The following is a 23,147-nucleotide window of genomic DNA, read 5'->3' as shown; positions in this document are numbered from 1 at the left end:
TAGGATTTATAAAATTCGACCAAAAAAAACACCAAGTAACCAATAAACATATATAGTTTTATTTCATTTATCGACATTATTTAGCATTAGCACCACAGATTAGCACATTATTTGCGCATCATATCGTAGTAGAGTCCCTTGAGCGCGAGCAGGCGGTCGTGCGAGCCGCTCTCGGCGACGCGGCCGGCGTGCAGCACGCAGATGCGGTCGGCGTCGCGCACGGTGCTCAGCCGGTGCGCGATCATCACGCACGTGCGCCCCGCCTTCGCCGCGTCCAGCGCTTCTTGTACCACCTGCACTCAATGTGCTTCCTTTAACACCTATTATATTTGTTGGCAAGCGACAATCGATACACGAAAGAACAAAAAAAGAGCGTGTCAGAAGTGAAACTTCTTTGGCAAGATTCAACGATTGCAAAACCGTCGCCTTACTCCATGCCATCGACCACACAACCACTGTGGTTGTGTGGTCGATGCTCCATGCCATGACGCGACCTCACTTCAAAATATGTATTCGATCGATACAATATAGTATATACCTATACAACAAGTTTATTTACAACAAAAGACTAGCGTAATATAGTAACATCTTTTCTGTGCCTACAGAGCATTCCTAACCAGAATACAGAAAAAAAAAGATCATATAGATGTTAACATCTACCAAACATTAGCCGTGTCAATGACAGTAGTGACTAGATGAATAAATAACTTCATGCGAGTACATTAATTTTACTTTGTGGGCAAGAAATCTATAAGAGCTAGAGTCTAGTGCAGTATTCTTAAAATATAATACTGGTATTAACCTTTTCGCTCTCCGTGTCCAGAGCGCTCGTAGCTTCATCCAAAAGTAGTATCTTCGGATGGCGTATAACCGCTCGAGCTATAGCAACCCTTTGCTTCTGACCCCCGGACAATTGAATGCCTTTGGATCCTATGTATGTTTCATATCCCTAAAAATTTGATGACTTTTGAAAAAAATCAATTAGACACTATTTAAAAGGAAACCTATTCACCACTTCCATTAATTTCGTAGCCTATAATATGATAGAAGCCAGTTAATAATGCATAGTGTTATTAAAGAGCAATTAAAATCAAATATAGTACCACAGAGCAAGTAACTGATATATGTAGTATCTATAATATTAAAGAAGGTATGTGGCTGATGCACTAAATTTCAGATGCCTACATTTGAACAAGCAAATTGATGATTCCTTGTAATGGAATGCTATGTTGCATACCTACAAAAGCCACCTCTTAACACTCACGTCATTATGGAGCGGACACAGAAAACTATTCATATTATCATTCAATTCATTTAAATAATTAATAACGTTGATCAATAATAATTGAAAAATACCTTCGGCAAAGATATAATAAATTCGTGAATATTGGCCATTCGGGCGGCGTCCACAATCTCTTGCTGGCTGATGTTCTTGGAAATTGCGCCATACGCTATATTGTCTCTTATAGAGCGGTCAAACAGAGTTGGTTCTTGAGACACAAGCCCAATGCAATCTCTAATTTGGTCCATACGCAATTGCGGTAGCGGTGTTCCATCTAACATCTAGCATTAAAAGTAGGTATTCTATTCATCAGATACTAATTTTCAACTAGTCATGCAAGCTATATTAAATTGAACCAATTTTAAAATTTTACTATCAAAATTCTGTTGCGCTTACACGGCTTAATCAATTCACCGATTTTGCTGATATTTGGAATGAAAACATAGTTAAATAGTCAGGGTCAACATATTATTATAACACATTATTTAACAAAATCAACATATTATGAATGGTTGAATAAAAGACAAGAGGGTTTGTCCGCGGATACAACTCAGGTGCAAAGCTATTAACTCACAATGCATCCCTGATCAGGATCGTAGTATCTCATCAACAGTTGTATGATGGTACTTTTTCCACATCCACTTTTTCCAACAATTGCTATGGTCTTACCACATTCTATCTGTAAACAATTCTTGAGTCAATATAACTTGTAATATTAATAGTATATTCTATTTATTTTATTGATAAACGAATGAACGAACTCGCAAAACATTCCATGGCTATGGAAGTATCAGATGCGAGTATTAATAAAAAATTTAATGAAATTAGACTTCCTATATGGCGAATTATATACCTGAAAATCGAGTCCTTGCAGTACATTTACAGTTGGTCGGGTCGGATATTTAAAGTCCACATTTTTAAACGTAGCTTCCCCATAGGCTTGCTACAATATTATGGGAGAAAATTATTTTACCTAGGTACGTGAAATATTTTAGATTAAGTATACCTAGCTCAATCTTTCGTGAAGCAGTGGATTGAGGTTTCGAGCAGCATGTCTAGCACATATTTAACATTACTATATTTCTAGGTTGTCATAGATAGCAAGAGGTTTAAGTAGATAAAATTCAGGGTATTTTTTCGCCATTTGCTTAAAACCAATAAAAATTGAGAATACTAACAAAATGGTCTATAGCTGGGACGTTTGGATCCAAGATCTTAGGTTTTGTATTTAGCAGGTCTATAATTCTAGAAGCTGCTCTCACACCTCTTTGGAAATCAGGTGCATAAGTAAAAGCATTCTGTGCCTGATTAGACGCCATTTGTAACGACTGGGTTGTACTGAAATCATTATGTCAACAATCAACATCAACAACCAGTGAAAACTTTATAGATTATGAAAATGGTTTCTTCATATTTTTACTTTAACTGGACTGGGCTTTTATCTCTCACTAAAAATCAACAATTAAACAATGCTACCTATAGCGTTGATTAAGCCTCTCCAGTTATATAGAGTTACACTTCTGAAGTTGCAATTACGTCTATTCAGATTATTCTATTGCTACTTATCAGGATTGAAAGACGAGATAGTTGCTCAAATGTCCCTGCCTCCCAAGAATTGGAATTTTTTTATTTTTTTGTTAATATGTATTCAAAAGTTCTGAAACTCTATTTTGTACATCCCTGAATGACAAGGACATCCTGGCAAAACGTTTGGATCACCTATCGTAACATTAGTATCACAATAAGCTAAACTATTTACACGAGAACATCTTCGCACGCGATGCCGTCCGTCACGATGAGATGTCCACCATACGTGAGTGCAGCGGCGTTCACGAAGTTGAACATGGACCGCGATAGTCCCGTGACGAGGCCGCGCCAGTGCGCCGCGCGCCTCGCCGCACGCACCGCGGGCTCGAGCAACTCACTGTACTGCGCTACGATACTCGCCTCTTGACCTAGGGCTGCCACTGTTCGAATATTGGATACCGCTTCGACTGCCACCTGATTTCAGTGGTTTTGTTATCAACCGATTATCAATTCCTATGTTTAGTTTTAGTTTCGATTTTTACTACGATGCACATTGTAATTCATGATTAACTGTATGATAGTCTAGTTACTAGTTTAATAATATAGTTAATCATGAATTGAGGTTAATCGCAATAGAAATTAGGTACACAAGAAAACTCGATTTTAATAATATTAAAGAACAATTAATAATTTTTCAATGAGATAAAAATGCATTGTACGTACGTGTTATCAATTTATACAGATTGCAATCTGTCTATAGATTTAGATAATGCTTATTCATTTTACGTAAAACAATAACTAAAATAAAATATTTCAAAAAAACGTATAGGTAGATAATGATAGATATAAGTATTATCTATATCAATTTTTTGTAAACCTTTGTGCTAGCTTCAAGCGCCGTTGCATATCCGGTGGATTCCTTATCTGTGGCCTTGCTCTGCTGCCAAATGACAAATGCAATGACTGGTGTGAAGCATAGCACGACTAAACCCACTCGCCATTCAAACCACATCGCCAAAAAAAATGCCAGCCCTACGGAACCCATACCTTGCAATATTATGCCCACTTGCTGGCCGGTCGCCTGCATTAAAAATAAAAATATACATTCACAAAATTATTATATTATAGTGTCATAACAGATAAAGAAAAGATATTCAAAAGAAGATGAGCCTCATTTCACATGGAAACCAATCAATTTTCCTGAATGGTTTACGTATAAAGGCTGTACCACACTAACCCCTTGCACATACGCAGCCTCTGAAGAAAGTCGCGCGCATAACGCACCAGTAGAATGCGCACGATCATCGAAATAGCCCACATGTTGATGTAATAAATGTGTGAACATTTTAAATCGAAGTCTCTCAGTTAGATATGCTCCTGCAGCACCGAATGAAATTGTCTATAACATAGATAAATATAAAAACCTCCTTGTATTATTATCACCAATTATCATACTAACTTTTTATGCAATCAACTAAAAATGTTGCGACTAGCGATCTGCTGTTTTTTTCAGTATTTGAAAAAAATTATAATCTTAACCTCAATCAAATTAGCAAGTCCAATGGCACATCCAATCAATATACAGGAAACAGATACTTTTTCTACTTTATTCATCAGTTCCTTTGGATTTGTATTCGACATGGCCTACGAGTAAAGAAAAATATGTTAAAACGAATATAGGTACTCGTCTCGTAAACGTAAAAATTGCATAAAATAATTGGACAGACAAATATTCCATAATTTATAAGTTTTATTTGGTTATATTCTTATATCATATGTGCTAATTACATTAAAGCTGCGATGTGCTTTACAATAATCACGAAGAAAGAATCACGGTCAAAGGCATAAGGCAGGATCACCCTTGACCCTATACAATTAGAGAAGGCTAAAGTCATTCAATAGCAATTAAGCACTATTCCCTAAAAATAAATAATCCTCTATGCGAATCTACTTACACAAAAATAAAACTCACACCAAAGAGATCACCAAAAAGGACGATGAATAAGGGTATAGAGAAACCACTGACAATAGAGCACAAGCAGCCTATCGTAACCAACTTCCATTCAGGGGCGTTAAGTGTTACCACACGCCAGAAAGAGAGGGGTGGTGCTTTGCGTTCCTCTTCTTTTTCTACCTAAAAGGTTGAGATTATATTATATGTTTGTGAACCACAAAAAAAGATTTCACAAAGGTTTTCAAATTTAACGGATAAATCTGCAGACATTGCAATTTTAAGAACGGCTTCATAAACAACTGAAAATATTCCCTCAATCCGTTAAAATTTATAATTGTAACACTAATATGTAACATTTACATTTCACAAATAATATGTTACATTCAAACAAATATGTGAATTTTAATTCCCATTAGGTTGCTGGTGAATAATATTGATAAGATTGCATGAATCAACTTTTTAAAACAATATTAAATGTTGTGTGTATGTGTGTTATTATCTTTCTCAATGTCCCTAGTAGTTATGTTCATTTATATATATTTCATTTATATTTATAGAAATATTATATATTATTCTTCTTCTCATATGTATGTATGTATCTATTTGTGAACATATGTATATTATTTATCTCATTCTTGTAGCTTGTATATTATGCTGTTATTATTTTATTTATTGCTTTTTTTTTAACTATTACCTATTTACTTTATTTTTGTATGTATATATTTATTTGTGCTCTGCCCTACTCCTATCCTTTACTTAATATCTCTCTGTACAACCGGTTGTCTGGAAGAAATCGCTATTTAGCGATAAGGCCGCCGTTTGTTACAATGTATCCTAGGTTAAGTCTCAATTTGTAATTTATCTTGAGCAATAAAGCATAAATAAATAAATAAAATAAATAAATAAATGGATAAACTAAAGGGCATAGCAAAGGGCAAAGCAAATAATGTGCAAAGGTTCAGATACAAATTTACTAACGAGTATTGAATCAAACTTGTCACCATCGTGTTCCGAAATCTGGGATACTTGCCGACTTATAAAATTATCTGCAAAAATACGAAAAATGACCTGATTATCTCACACAAAATATTACCTGACGTAGGTACATGATAATGCGCTTAGAAAACGCGATGATTTTACGTTTTTATGATTTATACATTACATAATTATATAACTAACAATTAATACATATCTATTCAAATTACAGTAAGTTTTAAAAACAAAACCGTTAAATACTTGCCATCACTCATAACTCGAAGATTATCCCTGTTTTGATCACCACGTTGATACATTTTATAATAATACCCCTGTAAATTTAGAAGTTGTGTATGATTTCCAGATTCGACAACTTCGCCTTCATGCAACACGTATATAATATCCACATTGCGTATTGTTGACAAACGATGCGCTATTATTAACGTTGTACGACCCTCGGTAGCCTAAAATCAAACATGAAAATGTTTTATTTCAGTAGGTAATTATTTACTGGACTGTGTAATCTGAAAGAATTTTTTGGTTTATTCGTTTTCTTCAGTCTCAATTTTGGATCATACAATGAGCTATGGACAACATGCACCTTATCAAGTGCTCGTTGCACTTTGGCCTCAGAGGAGGTGTCGAGTGCGCTGGTCGCTTCGTCCAGCAGCAGAATGTGCGGGTTGCGCACGAGCGCGCGCGCGATCGCGATGCGCTGCTTCTGCCCGCCGGACAGCGACGCGCCGCGCTCGCCGACATATGTGTCATAGCCCTAGACCCCAGGCATAGTAAAGGTTGCACTCTGGCTTAAGAAAATGCCAAATTTTGAAAAAAAAAACATTTTTTTAAGAACGAATTTGATTTGTTCTTCTAGTAATAATAGGTATAGGATAGTTAGTTCGTTTGTTAGAAAAGAAATATGTTTTAAATCATCAAATAGAAAAAATATTACATTGGGCAATTTCGTGATAAATTCATGTGCGTAAGCCTGTTTAGCGGCATTTTCAATATCTTCATCAGAAGCTTCTTCGCGTCCATAACGTATGTTATTACGGATAGTAGCACTAAAGAGCACTGGTTCCTGCCACACCAAGCCAATCTGGGCTCGCAGCCATCGCACAGATAAATCCTTTACATTGTGTCCGTCCAAAAGCACCTACATTCATAAAACGTGACTTACTATGCCATATTAAATGAGATAACAAGTGAGTCATTGGTCGTTCTTTATTATCAGCTCATTTGTTATGACTATTATATTAGTTTGAGACTCTAAGCCCGGCGCAGATATGGCGGAGCGTAGCGCATCAAATAACAATAATTTATTCCGGAGGAGCATCGAGCTCTTGAATATTATTTTAATGAGAACAATGTCGATACTAGTTTGACACTGAAAAATGTTCTGCGCTGCGCTCCGCCATATCTGCGCCGGCCCTAAGCGTAGTACAAAAAAATATTTACGGATCCTTCGATGGTATCATAATATCTTGATATAAGCTGAATTATAGTAGATTTTCCGCAACCAGAGGGACCCACCAACGCAGCCGACTGACCTCGCTGCACTATGAGACTAACACCTTTTAATACCTGAAAAAAATTGATCTAAATGATATTATATTTTTATAAATAATATACTATTCTCTTATTTATGTCTTACAGGAACATCCGGCCTCGAAGGATAATGGAACACGACGTTTCTCAACTCCACGTGAGCTTCAAAGTTTTTAGGCTTAATTCCGCAATCCAGTAAAGGGTTGATTGTCGGTCGAGTATCGATCGTTTGGAATATTTGCGCTCCAGCACCCCTTGCCGACCCAAATGTGTTCATAAGAGAACCGACCATCCCCAAATTACCTAATGCTGTCATCACTCCAAAAAATACCTAAAATATATTTACTGAAACTAAAACAAGTTCTGTATGTAGTTATTTCCAAACTTTTCGATGATAAAAGGAGATAATATAATTCATCCTAAGGTACATATATTTAAAAAAGATATTATAACAATCATTTAATGAAATCAATTTTATAATTTTATCTAGACAATTTAATACTATCGTTCTTTCGTGCAATCAAGTAAAAGTACTTATACTTATCAGCAGGATAATCAAGGAAGATAAAGATCTTCCTTGATTATCCTGCTAACCTCGAGTTATAAATTAGTATGTTTGTTACTCTTACCCGCAAATAATACCTGAACCGATTACAATGAAATTTAGCACACATATAGAGGGTAACCTGGATTAACTCATAGGATAGGTTTTATCCCGGAAATCCCACGGGAACGGGGACTATGTGGGTTTTTCTTTGAAAACGCGGGCGTAGCCGCGTGCGATTCACTAACGAGAAAGGGCTAGGTATATTTTTAATCCTGCGAAACCGAGACTTTCGGGTTTGTATAAGTTTAACTCTATGACCGAGACTAGCGCAGCGCAGCGGTGAAGTAAGTGATAACATAATAATATACGTATTCGCACTAAAAAGTTAATTGTATATTAAATGCTACTCACGGAAAACATAACATCAGCATTGTAATTCTGTGGTTCTTTTATAACAAGGTATATTCCGAAGTAAAATGATAATGCATATGAGCTGAATATGCAAAAAAATAAAAATCCCATTGATAAGCCAGTAAAACACTCTGAAATTGGTGTCAAACAATAAAATCTTATTAATAATATTACTTTCGAACCTAAAATGCCTTTTTAAAATTCGATATGATAATCAATAATTTGTCCATGATTCAAATATTTTTCGTAGTAGCAATCACAGAACTATAATATCTCGATATAGTTCTGTGGTAGCAAATAGCAATAGTCACAATACCTATTATTACTGCAAAGATTCGTAGTCCAACAGCTCTACCTATACTTACTACGCTAACGTTAACTCTATCTATTATCTACTTTAAATATTACAATAAGGAATCTTTTTATTTACATTACCCTTTTGAATATGTATGTTTCGTGCTTTAATAAGACACTTTCTATATCTTTCTATTTCCCTTTGCTGTCCATTAAATGCGTACACAGTTCTTATTGAGCTGATAGCTTCTTCAGCAACGGCACTAGCTTCACTTTTAGCGAGAGATTGTCTCTTATACAAATTATTAGCTATCTAGAATGAAAGTTTTATTTAATACAAACTTTAGATATTTTAGATATGACTTAAAATTTACCTACAAAAGTCGGTATCCATATACCAGATTCCTTAGATCAAAGCCTGACTCTGCATGACACTTAAAAAATAAAAGATTTAACTTCCAAGTAGAGTACTTTTGCATAGCGTTATCATCTAAATGCAGATTGTTCTATTACAGCAAATTTTCTGTGCATCACAATAATTATATCAGTTTTCAAAAAATTCAAAAAATAAGGTACATAACCACATACCCGGCCTGTCAATCCCACCAATAGGAACGTAAGAGGCGCAGGCGTGAGACACAATAAGGCCAATTTCCAGCCTTTCATCATGGACATGGTGATACAACCCAGAGCCACGGATGCATTGTAAACAAATGACGACAGCTTATCCCCTATTCCTTGTTCCAGTTTTATTACGTCACTGTCAATAAATTAGAGCATAAACTGGTCTATAAAAAAACTTCTGTTTCAAAAAAAAAATCAACAAAAAAATCTACAATTTTATGAAAATAATATGTAGAAAAGAAAGAACGAAGAAACTTTATGGCTACTAAAATATCAGACGCCTGAAGGTAGGAAATATAATAAATAATAGATAAGCAACATTCCATATTATTATCGTAAACATACGGAATTCATTGTTTTATTTACTCTGCCATCTTTGATGCGAAGTCACCCGTTTGATGAAGGTCATAATAGGCGAAGTCCTGATTTAAAGCAGCTTTTATATATTCTTGCCTAATTTTTAATACCTAAAAAGGTAATGGAATCGTTCAAGTACTTTTTTTTTGTAAATCCACACCGGGATTTGAATCAAGAAATTTCCGTTTCTATGCTCTTGCTAATTCTAATTCCATTCATAAAATTCTACCAAAGAGATAGTCACATTTCAGTGGTTGGTGGTCACGTTTTCGTTATCTTTACGCATTTTGTAGAATGAATTATGACTAGCTAAAGTAATTTTAATAAACACTAAAGAAAAATAATCATCAGATGTAGGGGTAGATACATATAGTTAGGTACCTATCTATTATACGTGTTTACCTGATTTATAGCTGCGATGTTCATCAATGCAGTGCCAAGATATCCACCCATCAACAAAATAACGCCTACACCCGTGTACTTCAGTGAAAAAAGGTGCATCTCATGCAAAAATTTATCATTGATTAAGTTCTTTTTATCTGCCTTTGCATAATTAATCATATTTTGAAAAACATTCGCAACCAATGTAATGGCATAGGGTAGAGTAATTCCCGAAATAAATGTCGCAAATAACGCCACTCCAATTAATATTTTATCCCATTTTGATGCAAATCGAAACTGTAATTAGCCAAGTAAGTAGGTACCTAGTTAAACTTTGCGGGAGCGATTTGACTTTTTTAAAAAATTAAATTAAATTAAAATTAAACTTATTTAATTATTAACTATAACAAGTGGACGATTTGGAGTCACAAATGTTAATGCCAGAATTACATGCAATGATACAATCGATACCTTATTACGAAACAAATGTTTTTCAATAACTGCTATGCTTATGCTAAATTGCAAGAACTCTCCGGTGGTCTTGCTGAGGCCAGCGGAAAGCTATTGCTCAACCTAATACAGAGGGTTGGGGTGGATGCGTAACTCCTCCCTCCTTAAGTGCGAAATTATCGGTTTGTTCATTTTTAATAACTATCCGATGATTTCGCAGACATGTTACATTTAATATCTTATAACGAAGTAAGTAAAGTAAAAATAGAATTACAAGTACAAAGATTAAAAATAGAGACGTATAGCCTAAAGTAGCACTGAATCTAAAATTTCTTTCACTGTTAATCATTTCACTATCACTGAACACTGATTGCTTTAATATCGTTGACATATACAAGGTGGACCAAAAGAAGTCATCCGATGTTGTTTGGCTCTCATTTTTTTTCTAAATGAAAAACTTCGATTCTGTTTTTTGATTATGTTTATTTGAACCTTTAAAATTTTATTGGTTAAGTCGAGAAGATGATATCGGCCAAATGGGCGCCGTCACAATTGATTGCCATACGGGCTCGTTTTATGGCATTTCTCATCACTTCAGCGAGAACTTCGGGCGACAAATTCTCGCACTCGTGTCTAATGTTGTCCTTGAGGGCTTTCAAGGTCTCAGCCTTGTTAAAGTAAACACGGGACTTCAAAAAAACCCCACAAAAACGTCTGGAACGGTTAAATCGGGCGATCTTTCGGGCCAGTGCAAATCGCTAAAACGAGAGATGAGGCGACCCGGGTAAGCCGCCCTCAGAATATCGGTTGTGGCTCGCGCAGTGTGTGTCGTTGCTCCGTCCTGTTGGAACCACATATTCTCCAGTCCTAATTCGTCCAATTGCGGCAGAAAAAAACTCAGTCAACATGGCCCTATAGCGTGCACCGTGCCCGTAGCATGTTTCCGGCGACAGCTCGACATCCTCGGCAACAGCGGCGATATTCTCGGGAGAACGGGCGCTCCGGGGCCGGCCACTCTTGGCAACGTCTCGTGTGGTCCCATACTCTTCAAGGTTGGTGGCCAAACGGCGCAGTGTTTGCACAGTCAGTGTCGGACGGCCGGGGAATCGGCGACGAATTGTTACGCAAAAAAGTTGACACGATTATTCCGCGTTATTGGGTACTGTATCGCTCCATGGCTTGTTCACTTGTATTCTACATCTGTCCAGTACACAAATGTCAAAACAGATTTGACATTGGCGGCCATTTGCAAAAATGAGAGCATCTTCCAATAGGGTGATTTCTTTTGGCCCACCTTGTATTTAACTTCGTCCAAGTTGATGCCTCGCATATTGAGTACACGTGTACTGGATAATATTGGAGTTCTATTCACAGGTAATTGCGGCAAAACTATAATTTTTGTCGGTTCTACAGGATCATTCTCAGTGATTACTTGGTGAGGGCGAATCGTTATATTCTGGATCTCGATGCTACATGGTTCGTCGATGGTCATTATTGTATGTATGTGCCCACGACAGGATATTTGCTGACATCACCATTGCAAATTTGAGTTAGAGTATTTCTGTATTTTGAGAAAAGTATCCAACTTATAGGTGTGATTCTTTGAATTCTCACATTCTCTATATTGATTAGCTGTTGTTCGCAGTGCATTGGGTTTCCTTCAAATTTAAGCAGTTGTTCTATGCAAGTAGTTTCAGGATATGGCGTTTGATTTTGTTCATCGCATAGGAATTGTTCTCCAGCAGCGAGCGATCGGCACGGTTTTACGACCGGTAAGTATTTCATCCCCTTTGCCAACAGGTAAGGATATTTAGGAAAAATGGAAACGGTATTACTATCGGATTCACGGTACATAGGTATAGAGTATAATTTGTAATAGTTATAAGTATAATTATCTGTAATTGGAACCTCCATTATGAACGTAATCTGGTTTTGTTTAATATACGATTTAACATTAATAGTTTCTTCTAGTTTTACTAAATTTGCCTCACTCGCTTTAAACACTAAATTTTCAGTTTGAGATATAAGAATTAAATGTTGCATCAGCTCAGTAGAATTAATAATACTTTGATGTAATATGGATACTTTACTAAATGCTAGAGCAGTCTCTATTTCTCCTAATTTTATAAAAATAGAACGAAAATTACTAACAAATAAATTTAAAAGGCTTACAACATAAGTAGTATAAACCCAATGATTATCCTTAGATGCTAATTCCTTAATCATAGATTCTACAATTTTTAAACGCTTATCTAATATATTAGAATTTTGATTTAAGACTTCAGTAGAATTGATAAAACTATCGAGCATTTTAGATATTAAGGTAATTTTATTTCTAATGATAGTCTGATCGTTTTCAAGTTTAGCTGTAAGTTTATCGTATCTAATTGCGTCATTATAGTCTAAATTTCCCGTTATAATTTTAATTAAGGAACCCAGAGGGTTGAGGATACCTCTTTTGACGCGTTTGTGTGGAACTAACTGTTCGTATTTCTGAACCGTTATGTCGCGAATATATTCAGCGTGATATTTTGCCACTTGAAAATCGTGTAAGTATGAAATATTCTTATTAATTAAACTATCGAATTCACTGTATTTGCTAATAATAAAATTTAAGTCATCATTTATCTTATCTAAATTTAAAACCTTAATTATAGTCCAATAGTCTGTTTGGAGATATGCTTGCCCTTCTTTCACAGGATAAATTCCCGGGTTATGTTGAAGAAGTTGTAGTTGAAGGGCCAGCGCGGACCTCATCACTATCAGCCAACACCACCTGCGGAGGGCGTTTTACATTTTTAATAGGGACCTTAGTCTTCCGTTTACCAATCTCTATCGGTATAACGTTCCTTGAACCTTGTCCTATAACCTTAGCTTTATGGAGTACAGGTATACCGGACGATTCTACAATATTAGATGAATGAACTGTATCCGATTTCGACGTCACAAATGGTGACCTTCTAGGAGAAATCAGCGCCGATAGAGTTTCAGGATCGGAAATAGATGTCGTTTCACTAGAATCGCGTTCTGATATAGAAATTATACTAGAGTCGTTATGCGTTCTTGGCCTATTGTCTCTATCACCTATATTAATAACCATAGATTCGTTTTCGTTATCGGAATGTGTAGCGTTAACCTTAATTCTGGACAAGGCGTCTGCGTTTAAATTTTGCTTCCCTTTCTTATAAACTATTTCATAGTCATAGTCTTGTAGTCGAAGTCGCCAACGAGTCAGTTTACTACTTGTATCCTTTTGAGAGTTAAGCCATGCTAAAGGTTTGTGATCAGTATATATCATAAATTTCTTACCATAAAGATAAGGCCTAAAATGTTTAATAGCCCAAACAATGGCTAGACACTCGCGTTCTATGGTGCTATAGCGTGATTCGGTGTCACTTAAGGTGCGGCTTGCATATGCAACGGGTTTATCGCCTCCAATGGGGCCCTGTGATAATACCGCGCCCAACGCAACATTAGATGCATCAGTTGTTAAGATAAAAGGTTTTTCAAAGTCTGGGTATTGCAAAAGTGGTGCATTCGTTAGGAGTTCCTTACATCTATTGAATGCATCTATGTAATTTTTATCTAAAATGATTTTATTTCGTTTTTTCAGGCAAGATGTTAAAGGCTTCGTTACATGTGCAAAATCTTTAATAAACCGTCTATAGTATCCGATAAGACCAAGAAAAGATTTGATCTCAGTAGTTGTTTTGGGAATCGGGTAATTAAGTACTGCAGTAATTTTATCGTCGTTAGGTTTCAGTCCGTCTTTAGTAATAGTATGCCCGAGGTAAATTACTTCTTTTCGTAAAAATTCAGATTTGTCTAGTTGTACCTTTAAGTTTGTCTGTCTGAGTCGGTCAAAAATGGTTCTTAATTTTAATATGTGTTCATCTAGGCTAGAGGAGAATACAATTACGTCATCCAAGTAGACCATGCAATGTATTCCCTGTAGTCCTCTTAATATATTGTCCATTGCTCTCTGGAATGTAGCAGGAGCTGTTTTTAGGCCAAATGGCATTCTAAGGAATTCATAGTGTCCATACTGAGTGCTGAAGGCTGTTTTCTTAATGTCTCGCTCGTCTACCTCAATCTGATGATAACCACTTGCTAAATCAAGTGTAGTGAAGTAGAGGCTCTTACCAAGTTTGTCCAGTAAGTCAGTAATATTAGGAAGTGGATAACGGTCGTCAACAGTCATGTCATTAAGCCTTCGATAATCAACTACCATACGCCATTTAACTAATCCGGAAGCATCGCGCTTCTTTGGAACTAAATGAACAGGAGCATTCCACGGGGAATGTGATTCTCGTATTACATTGTCTTGAAGTAATTTTTCGACTTGTCTATTAATTTCATCTGCTTGCGCAGGAGCCTGTCTATACGGTCTAACAAAAATCGGGTCTTCGTTTTTGGTATTGATTTTATGTTTAACTTCATTTGTAAAACTTAATGGGATATGTTCGCAATAAAATATGTCTCTATATTCGTGACATAATGCGAATATCTTATTACGCTCTATTTCGCTAGTGTGGTCAAGTCTCAGCTTTGATAAGTTATTTTTGAGTAATTCGTCGTTGTCATTGTCGTTGAGTTTGTCGTCGTGTACAAAGTTACAATCTGGGTCCGATGTTTTGAATGGTTTGCTAATTTTTAGAGTAATGGGTGATTCTACGCTATTCTGGATTATTGTTGTGGCATAGCCATTAATACAGTTGACTAGTGCTGAAGGCATTCTTACTCCGGGTATAAATTCTTTAAAGTCGATTACTGCAACACCTGAGTGAAGGTCGGTAGGAATTTTTACCTTCTGTTCACATCGGGGTGGCAAGTGGATAATATAATCTAAGTTATTATTAATGATGGGAATGTCTGTGTTCTTGGTTCTCAGTAGCAAATGTTTCAGGTCAATTATTGCGTCTAATTTTTTTAGTAAGTCGTTACCAATAAGTCCGTCATAGCGCTCGTCTACGTCATACAAATGAAATTTATGGTGGTCAGGGGTACTTAACGTTGGAAAAAGCGGAATTTCTATAACTTCATCATGTTGACTGGATGCATGGGTGCTTATAACCTTAAAGGGTTCATATTTTATAAAATTTGGAAAATATTGATACGCAATTCGGGGGCTGATAAATGATCGCGTACTCCCTGTATCAATCATAAATTTGGAATTAATTTCAGGAATATAAATGTGTGGCAATTTCAGATTTGGATCGCAATTTAATTCTATGATTTTTTCTTTATAGAGGCTTTCGTTTGAAAATTTTCTTCATCAGACGGAAGCACATTATCGTCTTGAGTATCGTCAGTGGGTGTATAAATCTCATTCGCGTCGTATTCGTAATTCGTATCGTAAGGATTACAGCCATAATAATTCGTATAGTCGTAAGGATTATAGTCATAGTAATAATTGTCATATAGTGAATTGTCATTATGTAAGTCGGTTTCATTCACTCTAAAACCTGGCTGAGTTATATTTTGTGGTCGAGGGGGTGCCGTCCTCATGGAAACGTCAGTAGACTCAAAGCGGTTATTTTGAGGAGGTCTTTGACCGAAATTCTGTGGCGTCATACCAAAAGTTTCAGGAGGCCTATAACCAAATTGTGGGTTCTGATTAAATGTTGGCCTATAACCAAATTGTGGATTTTGATCTAATGAAGGCCTATACTTGAACTGTGGGTTTTTATTAAACGGTGGCTTATAACCAAATTGTGGATTTTTATTAAACGGTTGTTGGGGTGTGAATTTAAAACCAAATTTTTGAGGTACATTTGGTGTCCCAAAATTAAATCTTTGTTGAGGATTTGGTAAAAATTGGGGTACCGTTGTATTATTATGGGTACGATTGCGCGACTGATATTGTTCGTGAAAATTAACTTCTTCTAACACAATTTCTAGGGCCTGTTCTAATGTATTAGGCGATTTTAGTCTAACAATTCGCACCATGCTTTCGGGCAAATTGTACAAGAAAACGTTCAGGGCTGTATGATTATAAATCGCAATTTTCGCGCGTTTAATTTCCGTATCTACCGATAAATTAACCTTCGATATTAGTAACGATCTAATATTCTGTATCCTATTACAAAATTCAAGATAACTTTCCCCGGATTTTATTTTACAGGACTCTAGAGAGATTTTTATGCAATCCTCAGTTCGCGGATCACCAAAATGTTGTTCCAGCAATTCTTTTAGCGCGGGCCAAGTGTTAATATCTTCGCGCTCGGATAATAACGCGGCGGCATCGCCTATTAATCTACTAGTTATTGCATGTAAAACGTAAATATTCTGCTCTTCATGCCCTCTAAATTTATTAATTATATATTCACATTTTCGAAAGAATAGATTCAAAATTCTTTTGTCTCCACCAAAAAGAGGAATAAGCTTTAACATATCACTCGGAATTGTTATTACGTTTACGCTTTCCATGTTAAATAAGTACAGAGTAATTAAAGTTCTGAAGTCTTTAACCAATTACAATAATTTCGAATTATAAAAATCACACACACACAGAAATCAATTTAAAACACAATATAATAAAAATTCTTAAAATATAGCACAATAAAAAAAAAATATTTTATCAATTATTACTATAAAAATTAAAACTTGAAGTAAGGTATAAAATCACATATAAAATATAAAAATCATTAATTGAATTACGATCGATTTTGAGATCAATTAAATCAATTAATATTAATATTTCTTTATGCAAAAATCATTTAATTTTCTAATTTAAAACTTTTAATTAAGTTACACTCTATAGTTAATTAGTCTGTGCAGAGTTTTATGCAAGACAATTATTCTTAGAATTTAATACGATATTTCTTATGTATAAGTTATAACTAATTACTGATTTAATAGAATTTCATATTAAAACCAGATCCGTTATAATGCGAGACGTTCAATCCCAAAATAACAGTTAAAAATAGTTAAAAGTCAAAATTACACTCTCGTGAAAAGGATATAGGAATATATCAGAAAGGATGGCAAAAAGTTTTACTCACCAACCGATCGTCGATCCCATGTCCTCGTCGTGGTCGTTTAACAAATTTATTTTTCGGTTCTTTTAGGATAGCACGGCCTTTATAGCAATGTTCTAGGGCTAATTTTGAAGACCTCTAGACATGCAGACCTTATATGGCTATCCTACCGGCTGCGCCAGTTAAACTTTGCGGGAGCGATTTGACTTTTTTAAAAAATAAAATTAAATTAAAATTAAACTTATTTAATTATTAACTATAACAAGTGGACGATTTGGAGTCACAAATGTTAATGCCAGAATTACATGCAATGATACAATCGATACCTTATTACGAAACAAATGTTTTTCAATAACTGCTATGCTTATGCTAAATTGCAAGAACTCTCCGGTGGTCTTGCTGAGGCCAGCGGAAAGCTATTGCTCAACCTAATACAGAGGGTTGGGGTGGATGCGTAACTACCTAGGTAAATGATCATTTCAAATTTTCTATTCATAAAAATTGAATTTCATGTAACTAGTTACTAATAATAATATTTACTTATAAGTACTTAGTCAACATTGCTTAATTAAAATCAACTTTTTGTTATGGTGTAACTACAAAGTTAGAATTTAATACTATTTCCGTCCGTTTAATGAGTCAAAATCGAAAATTTCAACAATCTCACAAAAATACAAGTAAATAGAATAAAAGCGTTTTTATTATAATTTATAAAGTAGGTATATTTACCAATGTAAAATAAGAAATGCTTCGTAGTTTTGTCTGTTTAACATGAGTCGCGTCTTCTTTCCTATTTAAAAAAGAAATTTAAAATACATATTTAAATCTTAAAATGTGTAATATACTATAACATGAATAAAATATATAGTAGTAAGTTGCACAATAATATTATACATTTTTTTACAATTAATATTTTAAGTAATATTGATGTTCATGCTTACTTCATTTTTGTCAAATTTCATAATTCATTGTTTATTTCCAAGAAGCTTATATCCACAGCTTATATCTAATACACTGGAGATTGCACTATGAACATTAACTTGTAGGTTTGTAAATTCAGGATTTTTCGAAAAAGAAAAAACTAAAAATCATGGTCTATAAAATATAATAACGACATATATTTTTAACAGTAAGTATTTATATTATAATATTACTGGTCATACTTTACATACAATTTTAATTGGTAGAGAATGATAGTTTTCAATTACCTGCCCCTGCCGTGCGTTGTCTAGTTAGTTAGGTGTGAAAGGGATAAAAAACATACAGGCGTTATTCAAGGTCATATTTTCTTGTTACAAGTTAATGTTCATACTGAAATCTCCAGTGTATTAGATACAATATATAAGCTTCTTGGTTGAGGAATTGTGGTTGAGGGAACTAATTTTTTTTTAAATTACATCAATCTTTCGATGACGATCGAATACTTCTTCTAACGATAGTTTTGGTGTTTGCACCGAATCATATCACTTATTATAATTTAATATACATTAAAACATATTTTAAACACCTTACACCAGAAAATAGTTAAAATAAAATGGGTCATGTTCATGTCTTGTTCTTGTTGTTTTGCCGTTAAACTTTCCACCATTCACGACAGGACTGTTTTTAGTTAAAGTTTATCCCGCTGTAGAATATATGTAGGTCTAACTTTATTATATTTCCATGACTCATGAGATCAATTTTATTAACAAAATCACTTGCAAAGCAATTTTAAATAATTTTATAAAGAAAGTAATTATTACAGTGTGTAAAAGCCGAAATCATTCATAATAATGTAATTATTAATCGCGTTATGCATCGAAAATTTCTATACGAAGGTATAAGTAAAATTTTATTAGAAAATTTAAATTAAATTTAAATTTTTTTTATTAATTTTATTTTTTTAGTAAAATTTTATTCCAAAACTGCGACTAATAATCTTACTTTTAGTGGTAATCATTATGTGATAGAAAATATTTTTAATAGACAACAAGACAGAACAGAATATATATTATCTCTATGGGCTCTGTGGAGAGTGGAGACGTTGCTATTGCTAAAGTCATGAAATGTCAACCTATATTTATATTTTACTAGCAATGCCCTGCGGTTTCACCCGCATAGATAGCGATATCGTTACAGTGAAAAGTAATAGGTTTAATTTTTAATCACATGAAAATCACCTTTACCCCGTCCCGCACTACGGCCTTTTTTTTTTGTTTTAGTGGGGAAATCTTTCATAGATACCCACGGCCTCCGGGGGAGGGGCCGTGGGTTATGTCGGATTCCTACCGACCAAAACCCCACTGTGTTCCGTCAAGACGCATATTGGTAGAATTCCTCCGTGACCCCCGCACTACGGCCTGCTCGAACAGTATACCTACTATTTTCTGTAGATTGATACTTTTAAAAATTCGTTATATCTTTTGAATGGAATATCCAATTCTTTTCATTTAAAAAGTATTTTGCTGGTATTGAAACAGTCTATAATAAAACATCATTTAATGGGATAAGGATTAATATATGTGTATGGATAACATGGTTTGATTACTGTCGGCACTTCTATTTACTTTGAAAACGTAAAAAAGTTGTTGTAGTAACATAACTACTGAAGATGGACATATGGTATCGCGGACTTTCTTGTAGATATTGATCCATTCTATAATACCGTAGAACATTTTTTTGTTCTATCTTCAATAGATTCCGCAGCGCACGCGATGACAGAAGTTTTATTGAGGATTTTTTTACACCTTGGGTTACATTATTGCATTTTTGGTAAGGATCTCTAATTTTTTTGAAAATGCAATATAGCCTATGTTGCTCAGTAAAGATGCAGCTTTCTAATGGTGAAAGAATTTTTGAAATCGGTCCAGTAGTTTTTGCGTGAAAACCATACATACATACATACATACATACTTACAAACTTTTCCTCTTTATAATATTAGTATAGATAATTGAACTGACAATAATAAGAATATATACAATTAATTTTAGTGTAATAAATAGGTACATAAACACATTATTCATTAACTATATGAAGCCTTAAATTAATTTAAGATCTCTTGATTTTTGCAAATGTAGTCTCAAACATTACTGAACAAGGTTTTCTTGAACATCTTGTTTACTTGTTATTTAGTTTCAAAATTGTTAGATAATTGAGTTTATATGTTATTATCTCGTCTATTTAGTATTGAATATTCTTCTTTGCATAAAATAGGTTTATAAAATTAATGTGTACGCAGTTTTTCCATTACAAATCTTAATAATAATATGTTTTCTAAGTGTTTATAATTTTACCTATTTCAGTTAGGTACCATGGGTGGATGTCGGTGTTCATATAAAAACTGTAATGTTAAGACTGATGGAAAGACGCACATGTTCCATTACCCAGTGTTCGATAAACTTCGATGTCACCAATGGCTGTTAAACGCACATAAACTAGATTTTTTAAATCTTAAAGTGTCACAGTTGAAGAACAGAGTCATATGTCAACACCATTTTAAGGATGATAATTTTATGAATTATAAGGTAATAAGAGCATGGTAAGACATGTCATTTTCTTCTAAATGTTCAGAGTGTTTGAATAAACAGTTACATAAAAATATAATTAGAGTAAATTATTGAATAAAATATCATTAAACTTTGCATGCTGAACCTACTGCAGATCTCAAGCATAATAGTCCGCCGTGCTTTGCGATAGAGAAAATTCTGAGTGTTATACAAGATGAATAATGATAAGCATAGATTGCGTAAATGCATTAATTCATTAATTTTTCTCAACAACGCATTGTACATTGCTTTCAAATAATTTGCTATTAATCTAAGACAAAAGTAATGTAAGAGCAGATATGATTGTCTTCGCTTGGAATTTTTAAATGCATTCATTCTAAGGGCTAAATAAGTAAAACTATATCAATTTTTACAATGTATAGAAATTCGAAGATGACTGAGGTCTGAGTTGTTTCATTTCCATATAATCAATGTTACAGCTGTGAATTGTGATAATTGATATAGACTAAAAATATAAAAGATGTATGGCTTCTCTAGTTAAATAAAATTAATATGCACCTAGTTTTGATCCTACATAACAAATTTTGGATTTACAATAATGCAAGCATGTTAAAAAAGGTTAAATTCTGGTTTAATTAGGTAATAATATGGACAAATATTTTTCTATTTTAGAAAGATAAGCTGACTTTTGATGCTATACCTACATTGGATGGACCTTACTGTGACTCTTCTCAATATGAAAAAAACAATGAAGAAAACATGGAAGCCTTTCCTCTTATATTAGAAGTAGAAAATGAAAATATATTATATTGTGACAAAAGAGCCAATTATTCTGTCAAATATGCAGATTTTCTAACAAACAGTGAAATTACTTTTGTAACTAATTTGAATACAGAAAACAAATCAAACTCTAACGAAGAAAATGTTAATCATGAATTAAAGAAGGAAAATAGTCCTGTAAAACCTCCACAAATAGAAAGGTACAGTGATAAATTAGTTTTTCAACCGAATACCAATATACAGCCAAATGTTCTTTTGAACACAACAGAACCAATGATTAATAACTCAAATAACATTAACAATTCAAATCAGATAGCTGAAGAAACAATATTAAAAGAAACACCCAAAAGCATAAAAGAAAAATCATCATCCCTTAATATAAAGTTCCCCGAACCTAAATTGTTGAGAGGCAGCCATGTTAGGTCGGAATCAAATATTCCTATAAAAAAGGAGCCCAAAGTAAAAATTATATCTGAGAAAAGAATTAAAGATCCAATCACTATGCCCAAAAACCTTAAATTGGTATCCCCATCATTAGTAATTAAAATGCCACAGAAAAAAACACCTCAGCAAGAAGCAAACTCTGTGGATTTCACTGGGCAGTCCTCACAAAACGTTGGAGATTGTGTGTTTAAGCCTTTATCTGAACAGTATGTTGTGCCATTAGAATTTGAATCACCAAATAATACAATTTCTATGCAAACACCTCAGAGTGATATAAAAACAAGCAAAATATTACCCAGGAAACAATTGGCTAAACGCCTTTCGAAAACAGAAAAGCCAAAGGTGTCATTACTGAAAAGTAAAATAAGCTCACAAAGAATAGCAGCTATAGAGGAAAAGAGAAAGTTTAACATGAAACTAAGAGACATGATAGAAACTTGCTTAGATAAGAAATCACCAATACAAAATGACAGAAATAAAGATATAAAAGATGATGGAAATGAAAGCAAAATAAACAGGCATAGAGATAGTGTTACTCAAGTGAGTACATACTTATCAAAGAAACCAGAGTTGCCTAGTGCACAGGAATATACAATAGCTTATTTAGATGCACGCATGAAAAGATTGGAAAATACACTGTTGAATAAGATAGACCAAAACACGAAAAAAATTATAGAACTTAAAAATTCTATTATATCTCCAAAACCAATAAAAAAGATTAATACTACAGTCCAAACTCACGAAAATGAGGAATCATACAAGAGACATTTATATCAAGAAATTTCAAAATTCCTTAGTCCTAACTCAAATAGTTTAGTCTATGAAGAGTTGTTTATAGATAAATTTTCATTGGAAAAGGCAAATGCGCCTGAAGTTAAAAGAAAACGCAGAAAGTGCAGATGATAATAACTTACTTTGTTTTTTTCTATTCAAATTATTTTAATTTAAATATAGTATGATGGAATGATAAATGCATTTTATTAATATGTTGAATCATAATATGATTTATTAGTACATACTTATAAGTTTAGAATATAATACATATAAACTGACGTAGATGCGGTTTAAGTGAACAAACTAGCAGTTAAGGCTGTTCCGCGTTATTTA

General features: G+C 34.2%; 2 protein-coding genes across 10 annotated transcripts; one reads left to right on the top strand and one right to left on the bottom strand.

Annotated features, from left to right (window-relative positions):
- Window positions 1-69: 69 nt before the first annotated feature.
- LOC149483510 (ATP-dependent translocase ABCB1-like) lies at window positions 70-18,355 on the bottom strand. Of its 9 annotated transcripts, XM_089702567.1 has the most exons (24): window positions 18,272-18,355; window positions 18,060-18,120; window positions 9,922-10,197; window positions 9,529-9,629; window positions 9,127-9,298; window positions 8,680-8,851; window positions 8,245-8,375; window positions 7,393-7,617; window positions 7,197-7,322; window positions 6,691-6,894; window positions 6,340-6,510; window positions 6,004-6,202; window positions 5,742-5,809; window positions 4,782-4,943; window positions 4,349-4,453; window positions 4,047-4,208; window positions 3,687-3,890; window positions 3,042-3,283; window positions 2,461-2,620; window positions 2,136-2,225; window positions 1,857-1,961; window positions 1,357-1,563; window positions 803-949; window positions 70-293 (listed from the first exon to the last, which is right to left on the bottom strand). In XM_089702567.1, exons 1-24 carry the CDS (start codon window positions 18,274-18,276, stop codon window positions 108-110), a joined length of 3,681 nt encoding a protein of 1,226 aa, XP_089558693.1. In that variant the 5' UTR covers window positions 18,277-18,355; the 3' UTR covers window positions 70-107. The 9 variants fall into 9 exon arrangements, with proteins under 9 accessions (XP_089558693.1, XP_089558694.1, XP_089558695.1 ...); XM_089702568.1 differs by lacking the exon at window positions 4,349-4,453; XM_089702569.1 differs by lacking the exons at window positions 9,529-9,629; window positions 9,922-10,197.
- A 997-nt stretch (window positions 18,356-19,352) lies between these two features.
- On the top strand, window positions 19,353-23,005 carry LOC149483509 (uncharacterized). The gene is made up of 4 exons (XM_089702566.1): window positions 19,353-19,399; window positions 20,258-20,312; window positions 20,613-20,834; window positions 21,489-23,005. Exons 3-4 carry the CDS (start codon window positions 20,622-20,624, stop codon window positions 22,941-22,943), a joined length of 1,668 nt encoding a protein of 555 aa, XP_089558692.1. The 5' UTR covers window positions 19,353-19,399; window positions 20,258-20,312; window positions 20,613-20,621; the 3' UTR covers window positions 22,944-23,005.
- The last annotated feature ends 142 nt before the right edge of the window (window positions 23,006-23,147 follow it).

The sequence above is a fragment of the Colias philodice genome, chromosome 13, assembly GCF_061535455.1.
Source record: "Colias philodice isolate Cphi_HAF_F1 chromosome 13, ilColPhil1 Martin Lab GWU primary, whole genome shotgun sequence".
Lineage (NCBI taxonomy): Eukaryota > Metazoa > Arthropoda > Insecta > Lepidoptera > Pieridae > Colias > Colias philodice.
This window is presented reverse-complemented; position numbering and strand designations above follow the sequence as displayed.